This window comes from Leucoraja erinacea, chromosome 1, assembly GCF_028641065.1.
Source record: "Leucoraja erinacea ecotype New England chromosome 1, Leri_hhj_1, whole genome shotgun sequence".
NCBI lineage: Eukaryota > Metazoa > Chordata > Chondrichthyes > Rajiformes > Rajidae > Leucoraja > Leucoraja erinaceus.
Window position 1 is genome coordinate 167235146 of NC_073377.1, and position 25156 is coordinate 167260301.

At 42.3% G+C, this 25156-nt stretch overlaps 1 protein-coding gene across 1 annotated transcript in view; it reads left to right on the top strand.

The window, feature by feature from the left end:
• The window catches only part of LOC129704470 (heat shock 70 kDa protein 4L-like), a 62306-nt gene that overhangs the window by 24774 nt on the left and 12376 nt on the right, over nucleotides 1-25156 (top strand). Inside the window, exons 7-14 of the mRNA XM_055647572.1 lie at nucleotides 2602-2846; nucleotides 7496-7572; nucleotides 9508-9659; nucleotides 11450-11556; nucleotides 16146-16279; nucleotides 19180-19391; nucleotides 21898-22002; nucleotides 22080-22208. Of these exons, the coding sequence (XP_055503547.1) occupies nucleotides 2602-2846; nucleotides 7496-7572; nucleotides 9508-9659; nucleotides 11450-11556; nucleotides 16146-16279; nucleotides 19180-19391; nucleotides 21898-22002; nucleotides 22080-22208 (1161 nt within the window). The remainder of the gene's footprint in view (nucleotides 1-2601; nucleotides 2847-7495; nucleotides 7573-9507; nucleotides 9660-11449; nucleotides 11557-16145; nucleotides 16280-19179; nucleotides 19392-21897; nucleotides 22003-22079; nucleotides 22209-25156) is intronic.

Below are 25156 nucleotides of genomic sequence, written 5' to 3' on the forward strand. Positions count from 1 at the left end.
ACCAGGTCCCTTCTCCAACTCTTATTACGTTTCATGAGACATCAAGATATATTACATCCAGATAATTTGAGTTAAAGATCTCCCTTATTGACTGGAGAAATAAACATGCATGATGGTTATGTGAGACAAATACACAAAGTGAACAGGAATTAGTGGCACAATAAGAATATTTAGAGTGGGTGGTACTGGAGAGCCTAAGATCATAAGTGATAGGAGCAGAATTAGGTTATTCAGCCCATCAAGTCTACTCCGCCATTCAATCATGTCTGATCTATCTCCCTCCTAACCTCATTCTCGTGCCATCTCCCCATAACCTGTTACACACCCATACTAATCTCCCTCCTAACCTCATTCTCGTGCCATCTCCCCATAACCTGTGACACCCATACTAATCAAGATTAGATATATCTCTGCCTTAAATATATCCTCTGACTTTGCCTCCACAGTCGTCTGTGACAAAGAATTCCACAGATTCACCACCCTCTGACTAAAGAAATTCCTCATCTCCTTCCTAAAAGAATGTCCTGAGCTATTGGGATAGGTTCAGCAGGCTAGGACTTTATTTCTTGGAGCACAGGAAGATGACATTGTCTTATAGAAGAGTATAAGATCATGAGAGGAATAGATGGGTAAATGCACAGTCTTTTAGCCAGATTAGGGGAATCAAGAACCAAGAGGTATAGGTCTATGGTGAGGGGGAAAGGTGAAGGGGGCAAAGATAGGAACCTGAGGGGCAACTTGTTTACATAGTGGGAGGTATATTGGATGAGTTGCCAGAGGAGGGAAGCAGGCAGGTACTATCACAATGTTTAAAAAAAAAACATTTGGACAGGTACATGGATAGGATAGGTTTAGAGATCTGGGCCAAATACTGTCAGGTGGGGCCAGTGTAGAATGGGCATGTTGATCGATGTGGGAAATTTGGGCCAAAAGGCCTGTTTCAATGCTGTATGACTGACATTATTTAATGCGCGTTTCCCCATTATTCATATTATCAACCTAGAATATTTGATAACGTGTTTCATTTAATTTTGTACTCCAATATTAATATAGTAGATACTAAATCTGTAAAAGGTAGCAATGAGCTGATTGTTGCCCTGTAAAAGAGAAGGTAGTGTATTTTCTCAAAAATAATTATAACTTAGTGATGTTGCTTTTTTCCAGCAGACCCAATATTTTTACTTCGATTTAATAATTCTTCAATAAATTACTATTAGCTGAAACATTGGTAAACATAATTTTGCAGGAAAGATCTTCCTATGTGTATATATATATATATATTTTTTAGATTAAGTATTTTTTTTAAATATTAAGTGTTTTGTGTTGGATGATGTTAATTTTCACTTTCATAAAAGCCGTTATTAGAAAACAGTTTTGTGAGCAGTATTCCCTGCAAAGTCTAGTACTTTCCTTCAAATGGCCTTTATAAATGCTTAAAATATGACTCGACTTTCTTGACCATCATAGTATAATTAAGTGAATTTAGGTCTTGCTCTCTGGTTTCCAGCAGGAGTCTCTAATAACCATTTACAGCAACGGCTCTGGCTGCTGTTTTTTCATTCCCTACCTTGGAGGCTGAAAGGTTTATTATATAAATTCTCCAAACCTGAGCAAAATTGGCTGACTCAAAACAGACTATATAAAATTGTTGGGTTTATCCTGTTTAACATGTCTCTGCATCAATCTGATTAAACTGAGCAGTTGGGGACCTAAATTAACTTAAGTGAATGTAATTTGCACATTTGTATTATGAAGGTGTTTGTTTAATTATTTAAAATTCCCAGAAACCTGAATTTCCACAGAAACTTATAATTTACTTAGTTTAAAAAAAAAAAAAATTTTTTGAAAAACAGCATTTTAAAGTTTGCCAGTATTTTTGTCATAGCTTTTTTTTCTGCAAGTTTACAAATTATTCCTGGGGAGCCCAAGTTTAGATCTGTTCCCCAACGCAAGATTCCACCACTCACCCGTTCCCCCAACACAAGCCATTCACCCAATGCAATATTGCACCACTCGCACATAGCCCCTAACTGCGCAAGCGCGGCTCATACCCCAGCACTTCCTTTTCACCCTCCCTCTTCAATCCCTAAAGGTGGGGGGTAGAGAGGGAGGAAGGGAGGGTAGAGCGGGAGAGGCGAGGGGGTAGAGAGGGTGGGGGCACATCTTTTAGTATTATCGAGATGGGTACTGTCGCACCTTTGCTGGCAATTACAGTACTGGAGAAACAGAGTGTTAATTTGGTTGAGTGCAGTATCACTTTTTGGATAAATTGAGACCCTGTTTTTAAAACTTTATGATTCAAAAAGTTCGGACTTAGTGGAATGCCTGAATCTTTACATGGGGAAGGCTGACCCCCCCCCCCCCCCCCCCCCCCCCCCCCCCCCCCCCACCCCCATTGCTGTTTCAAATAAGCTATCAATGGTTGTAAAATTCTGCCTTTAAGTGCACTTTTTAATGCAGTTAATGGTCTTGGCACGTGTCAGTATTCTGAATTATTTTGAATGTTAGCATTTAGCTCTAATGTTCATATTGTAGTAAGAATTGTATGTAGGATATAATTTCCTGTCAATTGACTTCTGTTTTTAAACCCAACAATTATAGGTTTTGGGAACTGCATTTGATCCCCACTTTGGTGGAAGAAACTTTGATGAAGTTTTGGTAGATTACTTTTGTGATGAATTTAAGACCAAATACAAGCTAAACGTGAAGGCTAATGTAAGAGCTTTAATTCGACTACACCAAGAATGTGAGAAATTAAAGAAGCTAATGAGTGCAAATGCCTCTGACCTCCCATTGAACATAGAGTGCTTCATGAATGACATCGACGTTTCTGGAAGAATGAATAGGTAAATATATTTGGTTGTACTTTTTCCATTTTAAATTCCTTTTTAAACTGCTGAAATGAAAGAAAGAGTAAACATTTGGAAGGTTGTTTACAATGTGATGAAACCTTTAGAAACACAGTTATAGGTATGGATGATTTCCCATGACATCAGGAGCTATGGTAAAGCTGAGATCAGAGGGAATCAGTGATTGCTCGCATTGCAGAAAGGAAGGTGATTGTTGGTCAGTCATTTAAGCTCAAATTTCCACAAGGGTTCTGCCAAGCAATGCCCAAGTTCAACCATCATCAGTTGTTGAATCATGACCTATCATAGACAACAGGTGCAGGAGCAGGCCATTTGGCCCTTCGAGCCAGCACCGCCATTCAATGTGATCATGGCTGATCATCCCAAATCAGTACCCCATTCCTGCCTTATCCCCTGACTCTGCTATTTTTAAGAGCCCTATCTAGCTCTCTCTTGAAACCATCCAGTGAACCTGCCTCCACCACCCTCTGAGGCAGAGAATTCCACAGACTCGCCGCTCTCTGTGAGAAAAAGTGTTTCCTCGTCTCCGTTCTAAATAGCTTACTCCTTATTCTTAAACTGTGGCCCCTGGTTCTGGACTCCCCCAACATCGGGAACATGTTTCTTGCCTCTAGTGTGTCCAAGCCTTTAACAATCTTATATGTTTCAATGAGATCCCCACTCATAGAATCACACTGGGAAAGTTGTGTCTAATTACACAATGTTTCATTGCATTTCTAATTCCTGATTAAAATATAATCTGTTCCTGTATGATGTAAGACACAGGCAATATTCAGGCAGATATTGATAATTGGAACTGCTTGCAGCATCAGGAGATGTGTTGATGATAGTGTTCCAACAAAAACAATTGGTGTCAATCCTAACAAGAAGCCTTTGAATGAACAGGGAGTTTCACTCTCTGCTAAACTTCAGATCCAAAGCTTTGAAGAAATATCATCACGTGCAGTATAAAAAGACAATTTCTCATCTCTGAATGGGTATCCGGGATGCCAAGAGTGTTCCAGAACAAGCTGGTGGCTCAATTCGATCAACGAATACCAGGCAACTGCAATAGAGCCTGGAATCCACCATGGGCTACAAACTAAAATTAGGGGTGATCTTTGGCAACAACACATCTCTACCCGGTAATCTCCAATGCCCATTTTGAACCGATGAAACTTTGTTTGCCTGGCCAAAATGGGTGTCAGAGATCCCCTGGTCCTTGCCTTTCACCCCACCAGTCTTCACATCCAACACATTAATCTCTGATACTTGTACCACATGCTACCACCTTCTGGTGATTCGACCACAAGTCACTTTGTAACCCCACCTCTTCCACCTTCCATGGAATCTGCTCCATCCACAACTTCTTAGTTTACTAATTCCCTCCCACCCCAACTGCCCTCTCCCTGGTCCCTCCCACCTCTTCTCTGGACCCATGCCATTTTTTCCTTCTCTGTTTCAACTTTTATTCCTTCCTCTGGGTTCCCATTTGTCACCTTCTATCCTTATCTCACATCTTTTATCTTTTCATCTCTGGTCTTTGACCAACCATCTGGCTATCAAAATACATCACCTCACCTGTATCCACCTATGACTCGTCAGGCATTATCCTGCCCCCTCCTCTCTTCCAGCTTTCTGCCTTCCCCTCACCATGATCAGTCTGAAGAAGGGTCCTGACCCAAAATGTCATATTTCAAAGTTCCCCGGAGATGCAGTCTGACCCGCTGAGTTATTCCAGCAGGTGTGTCTTTCTTTGCAGTTTTCCACCAAGGTGCAGCCCTCCACTGAATATCACCAAAATGTCTTGCTATCTCAGTGGCAATAGTCTGATCTGATTTTACAAGAGTAAATTCTCTAAACAGCCAGCCTGGATGCACTAATCAACATATCTTCAACCTCTCAGTTCAACGCTTTGTTATCCCCATTGGCTTCAAGGAATCCTCCATCACACCAGTTCCCAAGAAAAATAAAGTGACCTGGTCTCAATAATTACATCAACCATAATGAAGTGCTTTGAAAAATTGGTAATACCCATATCTGTACCATTCTCCCAGACAATTTGGAGCCCTTTCAATCTGCGTACAGGGAACATAAATCTCGGAGGGCGTTCTCCAAGACTTATTTTCCCTGTACGCACATTGCATTAGATTCCCTTACAGTACATTCAGCCCTGGATCACCTTGACAATATGAACACATACCATATGCTATTCATCGACTACAGCTCAGCCTTCAACACCTTATTACCAAATAAGTTCATCTCTTGAATCCTAGACCTCTGCCTTGGTGCCTCCAACTGCATCTGACTTTTGAACATGCAGTCCTCAGTCAGTTAAAATTTGAAATTGGTGCTCGTTACTCTTGCTCTAATCTCTATTCTCACGACCATGTGACAAAGTACAGCACCAATTCTGTCTAAGTTTGCTGATTTTGCTGATACCACTGCTGATGGCCAGATCAACATCAATGATGAGATGAAGTACAAGAAAGAGATTGAGAAACTCATTTCATGTTATATGGGCAAATCCCGACAGGTCGAGACTCTTCACCTGAAGAAAGGTCTCAACCTGAAATGTCACTCTTTTTTTCAGAAATGGTGTCTGACCCCCTGAGTTGCTCCAGCTTTTTGTGTATCTTCGGTTTAAACCAGCATCTGCAGTTCCTTCCTACACAGTACTTCTATACATCTTTCCTTAACTCTGATTTCCTTTTCACCATGGCTCACAAATCCATTTCATGCACAAATGCACTTGCATTTCATTCCCCTTCCCACCCCAAACAACTAGTTCCCACCTGTCTCCACAATTTCTAATACTTTTAATGCAGCAAAGTGTACACCCTATGCTTCGAGTAGAGGGTAAATTGGAAATGAATGAGTTGGCAGTGACTAATGGGGTGCCGCAAGGCTCGGTGCTGGGACCACGGCTATTTACAATATACATTAATGATTTAGATGAAGGAATTAAAAGTGGCATTAGCAAATTTGCAGATGGCACAAAGCTGGGTGGCAGTGTGAACTGTGAAGAGAATGCAATGAGGATGCTGGGTGACTTGGACAGGTTGGGTGAGTGGGCAGATGCATGGCTGATGCAGTATAATATGGATAAATCTGAGGTTATCCACTTGGGTGGCAAGAACAGGAAGACAGATGATTCTCTGAATGGTGTCAAGTTAGGAAAAGGGGAAGTTCAACCAGACCTGGGTGTCCTAGTATATCGGTCACTGAAAGTAAGCAGGCAGGTACAGCAGGCAGTGAAGAAAGCTAATGGCATGTTGGCCTTCATAATGAGAGGTGTTGCGTATAGGAGCAAAGAGGTCCTTCTGCAGTTGTACATGGCCCTGGTGAGACCCACCTGGAGTATTGTGTTCAATTTTGGTCTTCTAATTTGAGGAAGGACATTCTTGCTTTTGAGGGAGTGCAGCATAGGTTCATGAGGTTAATTCTTAGGATGGCGGGACTGTCGTATGATGAAAGAATGGAGCAACTGGGCTTGTATTCAATGGAATTTAGATGAGGGGATCTTATAGAAACATATAAAATTATTAAGGGATTAGACACGCTAGATGCAGGAAACATGTTCCCGATGTTGGGAGAGTCCAGAATCAGGACCCACAGTTTAGGAATAACGGGTAGGCCATTTAGAATTTTGTTCGCTAGTGTGTCAGACGACGTATAGCATGCTGTTGGCTTCTGTCCTTGTCCAACATGTTATCAGAATTGGTCGCCCGACTCGTCACAGAGTGTATCGTGTCGTTGTTTCTGGGGATCGTCACAGGAGGCTTCTGTCATGATCCCCATTTAGAACTGAGATGAGGAAAAACTTTATCACAGAGTTGCGAATTTGGGAAATTCTCTGCCACAGTAGGCAGTGGAGGCCGATTCACTGGATGTATTCAAAAGAGTTAGATAGAGCTCTTTGGGCTAGCGGAATCAAGGGATATGGGTAAAAGACAGGAACGGGGTATTGATTGTGGATGATCAGCCATGAATGGCAGTGCTGGCTTATGCACCTATTATCTATAAAGTCTTTTGATGGACTATACCTCGGCTTGTCTTGGCAACTGATTTACTTTTCTCTGCCTGAACATGAGTGGCAAACAGACCCCAGTCCATTACTGGCGAATCACTTCCTTCCATCCAATCCATCTTCATGGTGCATCATGAAGGCTGGAAGTACAGCCATGAGTGCCTGCCACACTGTCCATTCACATTTTTCTCTTCTGACTTGGATAACCAGAAGACCTGATCTCTTGTGAAAATAACTTTCCAAGAAAGATTAGGTGGTATGGATTGCTGCGGCAAAGTAATAATTAATTTCTACTCTATGCAGATTCAAGAATTGCCATGTTCTAATCAAAATCTCATAACCACACTAATATTGTATTTTAGTTGGGCTGTGTTAGTGATGGGAATGGTGCTGTAATTTACCATAATTAACCCAATTGAAATGCTATAAAGCTGGTGATATTGCTTAGTACTTTTAATAGATAAATGTTTATAACTGAAACAGGATACCATTTATAAGTTAATCATAGTCATACAGCGTGTAATTGGTCATTTATTTCCATTCCAAAATACTGTTTCTGTTGAGAATTTTTTTAGCAAGAGTATAACATTGGAAAATTCCTGCCTTTCCTTTTCAGAGTACGGTTTGAAGAATTCTGCACTGGTCTTTTAAGCAGAGTGGAGGCCCCCTTAAAAAGCATTGTTGAACAAGCCAGTAAGTAGATCCCATTGTTTAACTTCTGTTAACTTGGATGTCTGCACTGTTCTTAAATTTCTTCATATAAAACAAAGGATTCTACGTTTAGAGTTTAGGTATACAGCGCGGAAAAAGGCCCTGTGACCCACTGAGTCCATGCCGGCCAACGATCCCTATCGCTACACACACAATAGGGGCAATTTACAATTTTACCAAGCCAATTGACCTACAAACCAGTATGTCTTTTGGAGTATGGGAGGAAACCGGAGCACCCAGGGAAAACTCACGGGGAGAACGTATAAACTTCGTACAGACAGCACCTATCCTGGATCAAACCCGGATCTCTGGCAAAGGAATTGCAGAAGTGTAGATCCATCCGGCTGTAAGGCAGCAACTCTACCGCTGTGCCACTGCAGCACAGGAACGGGCCCTTCGGCCCACAATGTTTATGTCGAACATGATGCCTAGTTATACTGACTCATCTGTCTATACATGATCCATATCCCTCTATTCTGTGCATTTACACGTGCCTATTTAAAAGCCTCTGGAATGCCACTATCATATCTGCCTGCACCACCACCCCTGGAAAAGTGTTCCAAGTGTGCAAAAAAGAGTTTTTGAGTTAAAAAATTTTTTTTTTTAAATGTGCCCTGCATGTCTTCATTAAACTTTCCCTCTCTCACTTTATAGCTATGCCTTCTAGTGTTGGACATTTCCACTCTGGGAAAGGTCCTGATTGTCTATGCCCTCGATACCACTCATAATTTTATGTACTTCTATAAAGTCTCTCAACCTTCGATGTTCCTGAGAAAGCAATCCAAATCTATTCAACCTCTCCCTGTGGCTCAAATCCAGGCAGCATTCTGGTAAATCTTCAGTACACCCTCTGCAAAACCTCCACATCATTCCTGTAATGGGGCCATCAGAACTGCACGCAATATTCCAAATGCGGCTTAACCAAAATTCTATAGAGTAGCATCATGACCTTCTGACTTGTATTCAATTCGAGCAATATCTACTTGTGCCACCACCTTTAGTGCTAAGGGTCTTCCCATTAACTGTATACTTTGCCCCTGCATTTAACCTCCCAAAGTGCATCACCTCACACTTGTTTGGGTTAAACTTCACATGCAGTTTCCCCACCCATTTCTGCCGCTGATCTCTATTCCGCTGTATCTTCTGACAGCATTCCTATGTCTGCAATTCCTCCAATTTTGGTGTCGTCAGCAAACTTACACACGTAAATGTAGATGGGTTGGTGAGTATCACAAACAGCAGAGGTCCCAGCACAGATCCTTGTGGAAATCCACTGCTCACAGACCTCCAGCCAGAATATCTACCTTTCACAACAACCCTCTGTCTTTTATGAATAAGCCAGTTCGTAATCCAGCCTACATTATCATAAGCCTTACTAAAATCCATATATACAACATACATTGCCCTAACTTCATCAATCTCCTTTGTCACCTCCTCAAAGAACACTCAATGAAGATAGTGAGACATGACCTGCTATGTACAAGGCTGTGCTGGTTATTCCTAATTAGCCCATTCTCTTCCAAATCCGTGTATTTCTCATCTCAAAGAATTCTGTCCATTAGTTTTCCTACCACTGGCGTGAGGATCACTGGCCGATAGTTCCCAGGATTCTCTCTTTTCTTAAACAAAGAGTTGGCCACTCTTCAGTCCACTGGGACCTCGGCCATCGAGGCCTCTGCATTCTCCTCTCTTGCCTCCCTCAATAACTTGGGACTTATCCACTTAATAGTCTTTAAGAGCCTTAGGACCATCTCCTTCTAGATCTTATACTACCCTAGCACTTGTTAATTGTTAAGCACTTGGTCAGTACAAGATAGTAAAACATGTTAGAATTTAAAAAGCACAATTTATTTTTGCAAAGTATTCATATGTTGCAAATTATTTTACCTACTAGTTACTGATGTATTTCAAATATAGAATTGCAGTTTGAAGATATCTATTCTGTTGAAATTTTGGGGGGTGCAACAAGAATTCCAGCTGTGAAGGAGAGAATTGCAAAGTTCTTTCACAAAGAAGTGAGCACAACCCTCAATGCGGATGAAGCTGTGGCAAGAGGATGTGCACTGCAGGTAAGTTTCTTGCAAGTGTGTGATTATATAAATTAAAATATGAGCCTTTTTTTGCTGGAGATTGGTTACTGTATCATGTTTGTCATCTTCCCCTTTCTCTGGATTGCATGTAATTTATATTTTGATGTAATTCTCAACGGAAGTTTTCCTGGATATTGTTTTGTAGTTGGCAGCAAAGCAGTGATGATTTAAAATGTACTGCTTGGGGGGGAAATGTGAAAGACTACAGGGGAATGATAGTCAGGTTATTTCTACTAAGAAGCATTATTGAAGTGATGGACTGAATGGCTGATGTGCTGTAAGAATTTGTTATAGTCATGTTGCACAGAAATGGACCATTCAGCCCAATTCATCCACGCAAGAGCTTTTGGGTCAGGTCACTGGAAAGTGCACAGCTGGTGGTTGGATGCTGCCATAAAATTTGCACAGTTGTCAAGAACTGATGGTGTTGGGGTAGCGTGGTGGTGTGGAAGTTATCAACCCACCGGGTGGCGCCAGCATTGGCTGCCTCGCCAAGTCTGTCCTTTCCTTCTTTGTGTTTTAATTGTATGTGTTAAATGTATCGTTTTAGTATTATTTGGCTTGTTTTAATGTGGGGGGGGGGGGGTGTGGTATTGGTGAAGACTTTTTCTAATCTCTTACCTCGACGGAGATGCGTTTTATTATTTTTGAGTTTTTGTTTTTCCCTGTATCGTACCTCTGTCCGCGCTGCGGCCTAACGTTGAGGAGTTGGCGGCCTCTGCTGGAGACCGATTTTGAGAGCTCCACCACGGTCGTCTGCGGACTTACCATCGTGGAGCTTGCGATCCCTTTGCCTAGGAGCTCCAATCATGGGTGCTGGTGTAAATGGACTTCGGGAAGTCCAAGCTGCAGGAGTTTCGATCGTTCGACGCGGGGGGCTTCAACCGCCGGCTGCAGGAGTCTCGATCGCCCTGATGGATAAATCGCCCCGCGGGAGAATAAAGAGGAAGTAGATTGTACATTATTGCCTTCCATCACAGTGAGGGATGTGGGGAATCTGCTGTGGTGGATGTTTATGTTAACTTATGTAGCTGTGTGTCTTGCTGCTTTTTTTTTTTCCATATGGCTGTATGGTAATTTGCATATCACTGTACCTTAGTTGGTATATGTGACAATAAAAGACCTTTGAAGAAAAAGCCTGTTCCACAATGTTGGAGTGATGGGAGGTGAGCAGATGAGAACTTTCATAATGATTACTGCCTGGGGCTGAGAATTGTAACTGGGAGTTTGGGGCAGGTGTGAGCTGGGCCTTTAGAAATCGTGAAAGTAAATTGAGGTCGGGGAGCCTTGAAGGGATGCAGAAGGACCGAGATAAGTAGTGGAGTTAGCTTTAAATGGTTTAGTAAGATGCTGTAGTTCTGGACATGCATAAATTAGTCCAAATTTCCCCCAGAATGCACAAAGACCATTGAGGGTGATTTTTAAAAGAAAAAGTGCAGTATATTTTCAGCAAGTCGCAAAACATATTTGCTTCTACAGAGAAAATCAGATTTTCAATCTCATGAAGAAAAATGATCCAATTCAATTGAATTTCTATATTAACTGTATTGAGCTCTTAATGGAAACAAATCCGGCTCTCTGTTTTCCTCGGCTTTCTCTGAGTAACTAGTAAGGCAAAAGCTATTTTCTGTAAACCCAGTTAAAGGTAGTATTATTGTCTAGTTCAAATTGAATCTCATTTTATTGACAGTAATTGTTTTTCGAACATTAATTGGTGTTGTTACAGTAATTATAATTACATTACTCTTTTTTTGTCTCTCCCTATCCAGTGTGCAATTCTTTCACCAGCATTTAAAGTGCGTGAATTTTCCATCACAGATGTGGCTCCCTTTCCAATCACGTTGAAATGGAAAAATTCAACTGAAGAAGGGCTTGGGTGAGTATCTATAGTTAAGTTTATTAGAAAGCAAACTGCCGAAGAAACTTGGCAGTCGAGCAGCATCCGTGAAGCTAAAGGGATTGTCAATATTTCTGGTTGAGACCCTGAAACTGGCCTTGTCCCTTTGCCTCTACAGATGCTACTCAACTCACTGAGTTGTTGCAGCAGTTTGTTTTTGCTCCAATTTTGTAGCAGCGCCATCTCTTGTCTGTCTTTATTTAAAAATACGTGTAAGTTTATCTATCAGTCAGTGCTTTTCCTGGAATATATTGCTGGGACAGTAATCTTTTCACCATGAAGTCGGAATTGAGGATGTTTATTTATTGTGCAAAGTTCAGTTCCTGCTGCAGCTCTTCAGCAAATGAAATGAGCCATGCCTGCTCGTAACAAGATGTAGTCAATGTTCAGGCATGGACTGATAAATAACAACTAATGTTTGCACCACAAAATGTATGGCATTGCCCATCTCCGTCTAAAGAGTCTATAAAGATTTAAGAAACAGTTGGACAGGTACATGGATAGGACAGATTTGGAGGGTTATGGACCAAGCGTAGGCAAGTGGGACTAGGGTAGCTGGGACATTGTTGCGGGTGAGTTGGGCCGAAAGGCCTGTTGCCACACTGTATCTACTATTTACATTATCTTCAAGCTCCTAGGATTCATCTAACCAGCCATATACTGTAGCTCCAAGAGTTCAAAAGTGTACCCTGCAGTGAGTGACTTTCTTGCGGACACCCCAAAGCCTTTCCGATAACTTCAAATTGCATGTCGGAAGAATGATGCAGCACTCTGCCTGAATGAAGAGAGCTGAAGCAATATGCTAGTGTGACAATGTCCAAACAAATCAGCCTACTTGATTGACATTGTACTGACAACTAAACATTCATTCCCAACATAACCATCACACAGAGACTACAATGTTCATCTATTTATTTGGCCATGCTACTTTGACTGTCCCACATGGCAATTTTTTTCGGCGATAGCCTGCGTCATCAGGGTCGCCGAAGGATGTTGCGACACATGAGGAACACCGCGCGTCAATACGTCATCACGCCGTGACCTTTTCGGTGCCTGATACGTCAGTCAGTGATGCCAGCAGTCACCGAAAAAATCGCCCTTTGGGCAGGCCCTTAAATATACCACATCCACTGGTTCCTTCTCATCTCCTCTGCTGGATGTGCCCATCATGAACTCCAATAGCTTATTCAAACATGATTATCCACGCTGACTGCTTAATTACTGTTCTTATAAACATTTAACACTTGAATACACTTATCCTTGTATAGAATTAACATTTCTTACAATTGGAAAATAGACAAGACAGTTTTAATAGCAGAAACAATGGAGGAAGGATGGCTGGAACAAAAGGAATGTATAACTGGGTTAATGAGTAGTTATAACCCTATTATCTTGTCTTATAACTTAGTAGAAAGGTGGTGTGTGGAAGGAGACCCGAGTGCATATAGTGTTTGCTGCTTTTATTTCAGTTCAGAATCATCTCCTTGTTATGCGTTGAAGGCAAGATCTTCTTCAGCATAGTGGTGAGGCACTGACCAACTTCCTCTCCAGCAATGGCTACACCGACAGCTCAGTGCAAAAGGGAGGCTTGTCTGGAGTGCCGGGGTGTCTAGAGCACACGGGAGTGGTGACCCAGCTCATCAGAGAAGCCAGGGAGAACAAGGGAAACCTGACAGTGCTCTGGCTTGACCTGGCCAACGCCTACGGCTCCATCCCGCACAAGCTGATCCAGACAGTCATGGCCAAGCATCACGTGCCCCGCGGGCCAAGTGGCAGATCTCATCCTGGACTATTACAACCAGTTCAGCATGAGAGTCTCATCAGGGTCAGTAACATCAGAGGGGCACAGACTGGAGGTTGGGATCATCACAGGCTGTACCATCTCTGTGATCCTTGTTGCCTTGGCGATGAACATGATCGTCAAGTCTGCTGAGCCAGAGTGCCGGGGCCCTCGGACCAAGTCAGGAGTGCACCAACCACCAATCAGAGCCTTCATGGACGACCTGACTGTCACCACTGAGTCAGTGCCAGGACGCAGGTGGATCCTGCAGGGGTTGGAGAAACTGCTTGGATGGGCAAGGATGAGGTTTAAGCCAGGAAAATCAAGGTCACTGGTGCTGAAGAAGGGCAAAGTCATGGACGGGTTCTGCTTCAGCATCGAAGGGTCACCAATCCCAACTGTCTCCGAAAGGCCAGTGAAGAGTCTTGGCAAGGTGTTTAACAGCAGCCTGAAGGATACAGCATCTGTCCAGGCAACCTGTCAGGAGCTGGAGAGTTGGTTGAGAGCAGTGGACCGGTCGGGGCTTCCCGGCAAGTTCAAGGCCTAGATTTATCAGCATGGTATCCTGCCAAGGATACTCTGGCCACTGCTTGTTTACGAAGTCCCAATATCTATCGTAGAGAGATTGGAGAGGAAAGTCAGCAGCTTTCTCAGAAGGTGGCTGGGACTGCCCAGGAGCCTTAGCAGCATCGCCCTTTATGGAAATAACATCATGCTCCAGCTGTCCCTGGAGGAGGAGTTCAAGGTAACTCGGGCCAGAGAGATGATGCTGTACAGGGACTCCAGCGACCCCAAGGTGGCTCAGGCAGGGGTGGAGGTGAAAACTGGGGGGAAGTGGAGAGCCGGCAAAGCCGTGCTGCAAGCGGAGTCTCGGATACGCCGCAGAGTCCTGGTGGGAGCTGTGACTCGGGGAAGAGCTGGTCTGGGAGTCTTCCCATCTCCACAGTTTGACAAGGCCAAGGGGAAGGAGAGGCGCAGGCCGGTCCAGGAGGAAGTGAGGGCAGTGGTGGAGGAGGAGAGGTGTACCAGAGCAGTTGGATTGAGGCAGCAGGGAGCCTGGACAAGGTGGGAGCAGGCCATGGACCGAAAAGTCACATGGACTGAGCTCTGGCAGGCTGAACCACAGCGCATCAAGTTCCTGGTCCAGGCAGTGTATGATGTCCTGCCCAGCCCATCGAACCTCTTCATCTGGGGCAAAGTGGAATCTCCAGATTGCCCGCAATGCTCAGACTAGGGGATGTTGGAACACATCCTGAGCTTCTGCCTGACGGCTCTTGGGCAGGGCCGGTACGCATGGCATCGCAACCAGGTTCTTAAACCCATTTCAGAAGCCATCAGCATGGGAATCAGCAGCTGCAGACGAGCACACCCCACCACCCAGATCACCTTCGTGAAGGCCGGAGTGCAGCCGCCAATAGCCACAGCAGCAGGGAATCCGTAAGGAATCCTGGCGACTGCGCAGGACTGGCAGCTTTCTGTGGACCTGGTGAAACAGCTGAAGTTCCCACAGCACATTGCCACGACCAACCTGAGGCCAGACATTCTCCTGGTCTCAGGGGTGACAAAAAACATTGTCTTGTTGGAACTGACAGTGCTGTGGGAGGACCGTCTGGAGGAGGCCCACGAGAGGAAGATGGCCAAGTATGAAGAGCTGGTCATAGACTGCCGTAAGCAGGGCTGGAAGGCAAGGTGACTCCGGCAGCGGGAGGCGGCGGATCAGAAGGTCCGGGCCGCTGAGGAGGAGGATGCTCACCGTCGGGGCTCGGCGTCAGCGTTCCACCAGCCCGGCGTGAGGGCGTGAACATCGGGCCACCCGGGGCGGCGACTGCCGTAAGCAGGGCTGGAAGGGCTGGCAATGGTGTATGCCTCATCTGAGGTTTATGTTATGTTGTGCTGACTTTTTGGTGTTTGTGCCTTTGTCAAATTTTTAATTCAATTTCAATTTTATTTTTTAATATGTTTTATTATTTATTTATTATTTATTTTTATTATTTTTCTTGTGATTTTTTTTAACGATACTGCTGTACGGGAAATTCATTTCGTTGTCTCAAAGTGAGGCAACGACAATAAAATTTGAATACAAGAATACAAGAATACAATGCCCATCAAGGTTGGCTGCAGAGGTTTTGCAGGGCAATCACTCTACAAAGCCTTGAATGCACTGGGCATCAACGGAGTGGCAAGGAGAAGGGCCATCAAGAACACCACAGAGGCAGCAGAGAAGGCCTCGAGATGGCTCTGGATCAGGAGAGAAGGTTCATGGGGTAGAGCGAATGGATCCTTTATCATAGATTCCAGCATTTTTCTTACTGCTTCCGTTGGGCTAAAAAGTCAATATTTCTCTGTTTTCCCTTCCCTCTTATAGTGAGAGCATACTTGCTGCCCTCCAATCTGCTGGGTTCATTCCAGAGTCCTCTTAAATGTAAATTCATAATATAATCTTGAATCTTAAGAGTAATTTAGTAAATTTGTTGTAGAAAAGTTGTTCATAATGCTGGGCCATAATGCAGGAATAGTCAGACAGCACAGCCTTGAGCCCAATTCAGCCATGCCAACCAAGATGCCCCATCTAAGCTGGTCTCATTTGCAATGAGACTCTAATATTACATTTCAGGTTATTTCTCAGTAACTGAATTCTTCGGCCAGCACTGTTACGACCATGTTAACATGTATAACTGATAATTTGTTGTGTATTTATTTGTTGTGTAAATGTGCCTGTAAAAATTTCATTGTTCCGGTCAGTCCCAGTGCATATGACAATTAAACACTTGAGTTTTACTATTTACAGAGAATGTGAAGTTTTCAGCAAAAATCATCCAACACCATTCTCAAAAGTCATTACTTTCTACAAAAAGGAGCCTTTTGACCTGGATGCATTCTACAGTAATCCACGGGAACTCCACTATCCAGATTCCAAAATAGGTAAGACTCATTAGACTCGCCAGTCTCAAGTGTTCACAATTTATTACACAAAAACAAGAATACCCAATGTGATTCTCATATGGGAAGATGAAATGGCATCTTCTGTTCACTGTTGTCAGATTTGTTGCTCAAAAACCTACAGAAACTTTCTTGTGTCCATTCCATCTTTACCACTAGAGGATTTGTATGACTTGCTCATACATGACAAGACTCGCCAAACAGTAAGATTATGAGATATTGTGGTGCAGAAGGTAAATTGCTAGGCTTGAAATCGAGTGCCCAGATGAACAACCGAGAGACATGAAGTCAAATACTACAATGGCAGATGGGAACATAAGTTTAGTTAATTATATAATAGTAATGGTGACAATTAAACAAACAGATTGTAATTAAAATCCATTGTGTTTGTAAGGAAATAAATGTATCTCCCTTGCAATGTTTTATTCTTTAACTACACTTAATGGCCAGCCAATTGATTTGCTTACAGTAAAGAGAAAGACACGATGTGTCCATGAAGCAAAGATCTAAACGCCCAATGCAGTCTTGTCAAAATTACCCAAACTAGTCATCCTTCTGATTCTTTTCACAAACGTATGATGACTGGTTTGTAAATTGGGAAAACTGATTTGTCTTGCGTCTCTTCAGAAAATAAAAATCTCTTGTTTTTCAAAATTGCATCTTAGCCAAATGTCCTGTCCTGCCACCCTGACTGCCCCACCAGAGTTGGCATGATTGTGGTAGACATCCTCAACCTGTTCTTAGGAAAAAAATGTTTGAAATGAATCGCATGGCATTGGGTTGAATGAGTGAGAAAACCACCTTTTTGCCACCTATCGTCAGCTGGAGTATGGTTCTTCCATTTTAAACTATACTTCAAGAAACACTGAAAACAGCAAAGGCACCATGTGCACTCGGGCTAAGGAGTAAATTGCTGCACCAGTAAATATATTGGCTGAATCCTGAAGGACATTCCTGTCAGTGTATTTGTGGCAGGTAACGCAAGTTCCAATAATAATAATAATAATCTTATTTATATAGCACATTTTCAGTCAACTTGCATTGACCCCAAAGTGCTTCACATAATTACATTACATTACATTACACACAGGCAAAGGTGGGTGAAGTGTCTTGCCCCAAGGACACAACGACAGTATGCACTCCAAGCGGGATTCGAACCGGCTACCTTCCGGTCGCCAGCCAAACACTTAGCCCATTGTGCCATTTGTCTTTTATTTGTCTTTAGCATGCTGTCTGCCAAGGACACATCTCTCCATGGCAGGAATAATTGCAATTATTGAGGAGGAAGTCCTATATTCACATGGAAGATTTGTGTATTGCATTATAACTGATATGTTAAATAGAATAGACTTAACAGATCTGGCAGCTCAAAATTGAGTATCTAAGAGGCACTTAGAATCCTTACAATCATGCCAGAATAAGTGACCTGTGCCCTGGCATTTTATTTTTTATTTTTTTGCTCAATCGAGCACAAAAGATCAGTGCTCAATACACCAGTGAAGTGCAGGGTGGAAGCAACAACAGACATTTAAGTGGCGACCAGACAAAGCTGAAACTTAACAAAAATGGGGTGCAATAAACAGTTAAGTGATCTACACTTAAGCTCTAATCTTGCCCCTTCTGGTCTTGAATAGTGGTGGGCAAGTAAACAGTTAGAGAAAAAGAGGTTGCAAGACTGCTGGGTCCCAACATATTAAAGCTGAGTCTCACGTTGCGAGTTGACACAAGAGGTACCCCGAGTTAAATCCCACCACTCTACTTTAATGCAGATGTCCCTATTGCCACTACGTTATTACAACGAGTTAATGTTTCAATTTTTAACCACAAGAGTAAAATTGACTCGTGGAAAATTTTAATCATGTTTTATTTTTTGCAAGAGTTGACAAGTTTCACAAGTACCTGCTGTTAGCGCCACGAATCTCTACATTGCGTCCATGAGTTCCGTACGTTATTACCACGTGTTTTAACTCTGGGTACCTCTTGTGTCAACTCGCAACGTGAGACTCGGCTTTTAAAATTATAGCCAGAATTGCGCAGTGGGTTATCCAACTTGGCTTCATGTCTGGCTCCTCTACCATAAATGTGTGCCTGTAAGTTCACTCCACCATGATACTCAACGAAACAGCACTGATGCAGCAAAGGTTATGGATTAGACAACTTAAGTGAAATGATGATTCACAGTTTGGAAATGGCCTTGCCAGCAGGCTAGCAATTCCAGTAGTATTCCAGAATACTCATATTTGCATGATAAAGTGGAAAGATGCTTAGGTCTGCACAAAAAAAGTAGGACATCTAATACCGTCCTTCAAGTAAGAATTTCATTGTTCTGTTTCGAGACAGATGACAATATAACATGCTGAACTAAGCTCTTGAGTTAATTCCACCCAATCAGATTAGTCATTCGCCAGCGACGTTATGGAGGGTGTCGGCAACAGTTTTGTCAGGTGGCACTTGCTCATGGAAAACTGTTCACCAATTAATTTGGATTTTGCACAACCACGACTTCAGATCTCATCTTAGCAATGGAACAAAGGGCTAAATGTGGAATAAAGAGATACATTCCAGAAGTAAACAAGCAGGACCACCATTGGGAAAGAACTTCCAAGAGAAATATCACATTTATTGCAAAACGATTTGAGTGCAAGAGTAAAAATCTTTCACTGCTGTAATATAGAGTCCTGGTCAGACCTCGTCATAGATGTTAGGGAATCGAGGCATACAGGAGTAGGGCGTTGAGGTAAAAGATCATATAAGATCTTATTGAAATGGTGGATCAGGTGCAAAGGCCAAATTGTCTAATGCACCTGTTTCTATTTTTCTTTTCTAAGAACCGTAGTAGTAATTAATTTAATCCTTGCAATATAATTGTTTTTTTTAATCAGGTCGGTTTACTGTTCAGAATGTGACTCCTCAAAATGATGGTGAATGTTCAAAAGTGAAAGTTAAAGTTCGAGTCAATATCCATGGTATTTTCAATGTGTCCAGTGCATCACTGATTGAAAAACAGAAAGCAGACAGTGGTCAGATTGACGATGTTCCAATGGAAACAGACCAACTATCAAGGGACACAGCAAATGCAAAAATTGATGATCAGGTATGGTGTACAAAATAGTTGGAGTTTTCAGTTTTGAAATTCACATTTTGCATTTTTTTTGCTGCCTTGTTTCTGGAAGTAGAAACGCCAATTAAATGCAAGTTGCTGAAGGAGCCTTGTTTTTTATTAATGTCCTCTGAAGGGTATTATTTGCTTGAACTCCTTTAAATTTCCTAAACCTTCTTTGTTTTTAGTAATTTTCCAAGTATTTGTCTCACCAGGGACTGTCCTGGGGGAATCTCAACTTCAGTCCTGTTCTGCTGAACTGTCACCCTGACGTGTGTGGAACTATGAATATTTCTCAACTGTTGATTTCCAGCTGACTTCTCCATTGTTGCCAACTTAGTACAGACAAATAAATTATCCGGCTCTAAATTGAGACATTGCAAATTGAATGAAACAATAATATCAGATTGAACTAGTATTGAAGGCTATTTTACTAATAGGGTAATAATAGCTGGTTACACAAAAAAGCTGGAGAAACTCAGCGGGTGCAGCAGCATCTATGGAGCGAAGGAAATAGGCAACGTTTCGGGCCAAAACCCTTCTTCAGACTGATCGGGGGCGGGGGTGGGTGGGGACAAGAAAGGGAAAAGGAGCAGGAGCCCGAAGGCTGGGGGATGGGAGGAGACAGCAGGGGGGCTGAGGAAGGGGAGGAGACAGCAAGGACTAACAAAATTGGGAGAATTCGATGTTCATGCCCCCGGGATGCAGACTCCCCAAACGGAATATGAGGTGCTGTTCCTCCAATTTCCGGTGCTGCTCGCTGTGGCCATGGAGGAGACCCAGGACAGAGAGGTCGGAGACGGAGTGGGAGGGGGAGTTGAAGTGCTGAGCCACCGGGAGGTCAGCTTGGTTATTGGCCATCTAGAGCAGCGGACGCAATAGATGAGGTTGGAAGAGATGCAGGTAAACCTCTGTCGTACCTGGAACGATTGCTTGGGTCCTTGAACGGAGTCGAGGGGGGAGGTAAAGGGACAAGTGTTGCATCTCTTGCGGTTGCAAGGGAAAGTGCCTGGGGAGGGGGTGGATCGAGAGGGAAGGGAAGAATTGACAAGTGAGTTATGGAGGGAGCGGTCTTTGCGGAAGGCAGATATGGGGGGAGATGGGAAGATGTGGCGAGTGGTGGAGTCACGTTGGAGGTGGCGAAACTGATAGTAATATCAGTAGTAATAGCTGTTGCAGCAATTCCCAACTAAATTAACTATTGCACCAAAGTTACTGATGCTTTACACTAATTGGCTATAATTTTGATCAAATAACAATGGAATTGCCAAGTTGAAGGATTTCATTCTGATTTACTTTAATACCAGTTTTTAAATAAGAAAGCAGTAATCTAAAAGTTGTTTACTGTGGTTTCAAGAATAGAAAGCAATAGAAGTTGCAACAGAATCCCGGCGTTAAAATTACTCATAACATTCTAACAAGCAGAATTTGGTGTTTCATTAGGTCAGCACAAATTTGTAGTATAAGGGCAATAAACGGATTAAGTGAAATGATTTTGCATTCAATCCTTGGTGTTAACAGAAGACTTCATCAGAATTTGAACAGAGATAAGTGTTTAAACCTATGGTTGTACATGGTAATTTGTAATTACTTTGTTCAACCTGACAAATTTTAAATTTAAATAATTAATTTTATTAAAATGCATTGCGCACTTAATGAATTGTTTATTCCGTGTAAGTCAAGTTTAAATTTCGGAGGATTAACACAGTGAATACTTGCTCGTTTATATTTGTTACATTGATGTTTTATTAAAAACAAGTGTGGACCCGTTTGGCCCGCTCCCCCAACGCAATATTCCACCAAACTACGCATGCGTGGCTACCAGGTTCAAAGTTGTGCCGTTGACGGCAGAAATTAAGTTAAAGTTAATAAATTTGAAGAGAGGACCCGTGGAGGCGTATGTAAAATAAAAGACAAATTACCCGTGAGGCAAGGCAAGTACACGTGAAAAATCAAACATGCCGCTTTTTTTAAAAAAAATGAAATTTGGGACCCCATTGTGACGTCGAACGCGGCTGACAGGCAGGACCAGTGGAAAAGTGGTTTGAAAAGTGTTTTTTATAAAGTTTAAAATGTCAATAACATTTCTCGTCCCCCACTCCCTCTCCTTACGACAATGTAACAAATCTCCCATTGCACTGGGTGGAACACTGCTGAGGGGCAGATTATGTAAATGAGATCCTATTGTGACATAGCTGCTAACAGATTTTTTTCTCAAACTGGATTTTGTAAAGTTAAAAATAATGTAAAATATAGCATCAATCTGAACGATACTTGATAAAAACACACCACAAGACAATTGTGATTAAGATGGTCAAAAAATCGTAGTGCTATCGTATACCGTTTTGGCGTAGTTCCAGGAGTAGATATGCACGCAGACAGAATCACAAACAAGATGAGAGTTTTAGATATTATTACATATTATTGTATAATATAATAACCTGTATGCTTGTTTGCTATTCTAATCATTGTATTTATATTAAATTGTTTTCTTTTTAAGGGCACAATGCAAGTTGATCAGGAAGAAGTACATTCGCAGCAAAAAGATCAAAATGAAGAGCAGAATGATGTTTCTCAAATTCCAAGTACAGATTCTGAAGAAAAAGTTGGTAAAACTACACACTTCTCACACAAAAATTCCAGTTTCTATGATATGTCTTTCATAACTTTAATTTTCTGCAGAATGACCCAGCTGTAGAAAGTAAAGATCAAAAACCCAAAATAAAAGTGAAGAGTGTGGAATTGGTAATCAAAAGTGAACTTCCCAAACAGCTTGTTCAGGATCATCTCAACAATTATATTGAAAATGAGGTATGTTCCCTGTTGGATGCTCGCTATATTTTTAGAAAAAATATTGCCCATAATTGTGAATTAACCATTTTGTTAACTGCTTTATTAATGCCTAAACGCTGGATATACAGTGCATTCAGAACGTATTCAGACCCTTTCTCTTTTTCCACATTTTGTTACTTTACAGCCTTATTTTTAAATGGATTAAAATCTTTTTTTTTATTTTTTTTTATCATCAATCTACACACAATACCCCAGAATGAAGAAGCGAAAACAGATGTTTACAATTTTTTGCAAAGTAATTAAAAAGAAATAACTGAAATATCACATTTATGTAAGTATTCAGACCCTTTGCTATGACGCTCAAAATTGAGCTTAGATGCATCCTGTTTCCATTGATTATCCTTGAGATGTTTCTACAACTTGATTGAAGTCCACCAAATTGATTGGACATAATTTGGAAAGGCACACACCTGTCTATATAAGGTCCCACAGTTGACAGTACATGTCAGAGCAAAAACCAAGCCATGAAGACGAAGGAATTGTCCGTAGATCTCCAAGACGGGATTGTCTCGAGCACAGATTTGGGGAAGGGATTAAAACAATTTCTGCAGCATTCCAGGTCCCGAGCAGCACAGTAGCCTCTATCATTCATAAATGGAAGAACTTTGGAACCACCAGGACACTTCATAGAGCTGGCAGCCCAGCCAAACTGAGCAATCGGGGGAAGGGCCTTGGTCAGGGAGGTGACCAAGAACCCGATGGTCACTCTGACAGAGCTCCAGAGTTCCTCTGTGGAGATGGGAGAACCTTCCAGAAGGACAACGATATTTGCAGCATTCCACCAATCAGGCCTTTATGGTGGAGTGGCCAGACAGCAGCCACTCCTCAGTAAAAGGCCCAAGACAGCCAGCTTGGAGTTTGCCAAAAGGCACCTAAAGGACTCTCAGACCATGAGAAACAAGATTATTTTGTCTGATGAAACCAAGATTGAACTGTTTTGCCTGAATGCCAAGCGTCACGTCTGGAGGAAACCAGGCAGCGCTCATCACCTGGCCAATACCATACCTACAGTGAAGCGTAGTGGTGGCAGCATCATGCTGTGGGGATGTTTTTCAGTGGCAAGAACTGGGACACTAGTCAGGATCGAGGGAAAGATGAACGGAGCAAAGTACAGAGATCCTTGATGAAAACTTGCTCCAGAACGTTCTGGACCTCAGACTGTGGTGGAAGTTCACCTTCCAACAGGACAACGACCCTAAGCACACAGCCAAGACAACAGCCAAGTGGCTTTGTGAGAAGTCTGTGAATGTCCTTGAGTGGCCCAGCCAAAGCCTGATTGAACTTGAACCCGATTGAACTGAGCAAGATGCTATGAGAATGCAGGGTGACTTGAACAGGTTGGGTGAGTGGGCAGTTGCATGGCAGATGCAAATTAATGTGGATAAATGTGAGGTTATCCACTTTGATAGCAAAAACAGGAAAGCAGATTATTATCTAAATGGTGTCAAGTTGGGAAAAGGGGAAGTACAACAGGATCTGGGGGTCCTTGTTCATCAGTCAATGAAAGGTACAGCAGGCAGTGAAGAAAACAAATGGCATGTTGGCCTTCATAACAAGAGTAGTTGAGTATAAGAGCAAAGGTCCTTCTGCAGTTGTACAGGGCCCTAGTGAGACCACACCTGGAGTATTGTGTGCAGTTTTGGTCCCCTAATTTGAGGAAGGACCTTCTTGCTATTGAGGGAGTGCAGCGTAGGTTCACAAGGTTAATTCCCGGGATGGTGGGCTGTCACATGATGAAAGAATGGAGCGACTCGGCTTGTATTCACTGGAATTTAGAAGGATGAGAGAGGATCTTATTGAAACGTACAAGATTATTAAGGGTTTGGACACGCTAGAGGCAGGAAACATGTTTCCGTTGGGGGAATCCAGAACTAGGGGCCACAGTTTAAGAATAAGGAGTAAGCCATTTAGAACGGAGACGAGGAAACACTTTTTCTCACAGAGAGTGGTGAGTCTATGGAATTATCTGCCTCGGGGTGGTGGAGGCTGGTTCTGTGGATACTTTCAAGAGTGCTATATAGGGCTATTTAAGATAGCGAAGTCGGGGAATATGGGGAGAAGGCAGGAACGGGGTACTGATTGTGGAAGATCAGCCATGATCACATTGAATGGCAGTGCTGGCTAGAAGGGTCGAATGGCCGACTCCTGTACCTATTGTCTATTTCTGGAGGAACCTGAAAATAGCTGTGCATTGACGCTCCCCATCCAACCTGACAGAGCTTGAAAGGATCTGCAGAGAAGAATGGGAAAAATTACCCAAATACAGGTGTACCAAGCTTGTAGCGTCATACCCACTTGAGGCTGTAATCACTGCCAAAAGTGTCTCAACAATTTATACTGAGTAAAGGGTCTGAATACTTATGTAAATGTGATTTTTCAGTTATTTCTATTTAATTACTTTGCAAACATTTCTAAACACCTGTTTTCTCTTTTTTATTATGGGGTACTGTGTGTAGATTGATGAATTTAAAAAAAAATTAGAATCTAGAAAAAAAAATATTTTAGAATAAGGCTGTAACATAACAAAATGTGGAAAAGATGTGGTCTAAATACATTCTGAATGCTCTAATATCTTGAAATTCAAGAACCAGCTGTGTGAATAAAGGGTATAACTATATTCATCTGTTGCCCTTACTCTTGCACTCAAATCCTTTGTTGCCCAAGATTGGAGTGTGATGCTGTCTTGAAATATACCAGTTTTTTAATTGATTAGCTTTGTAAAACTTGAAAAGTTAAGAGTCCATTGCAAAAGCACGGACTAGAGTCGCATATGGGACAGGTTGATCAAGAATGACAACTAGACTGATTTGCTGTTATCCTGCAATGAAATGGATTATTATGGCAATCCATTATTGTTACTCTAGTTTGATATTTACAGGAATGGATGAGTAAACTTTTCCACTTGA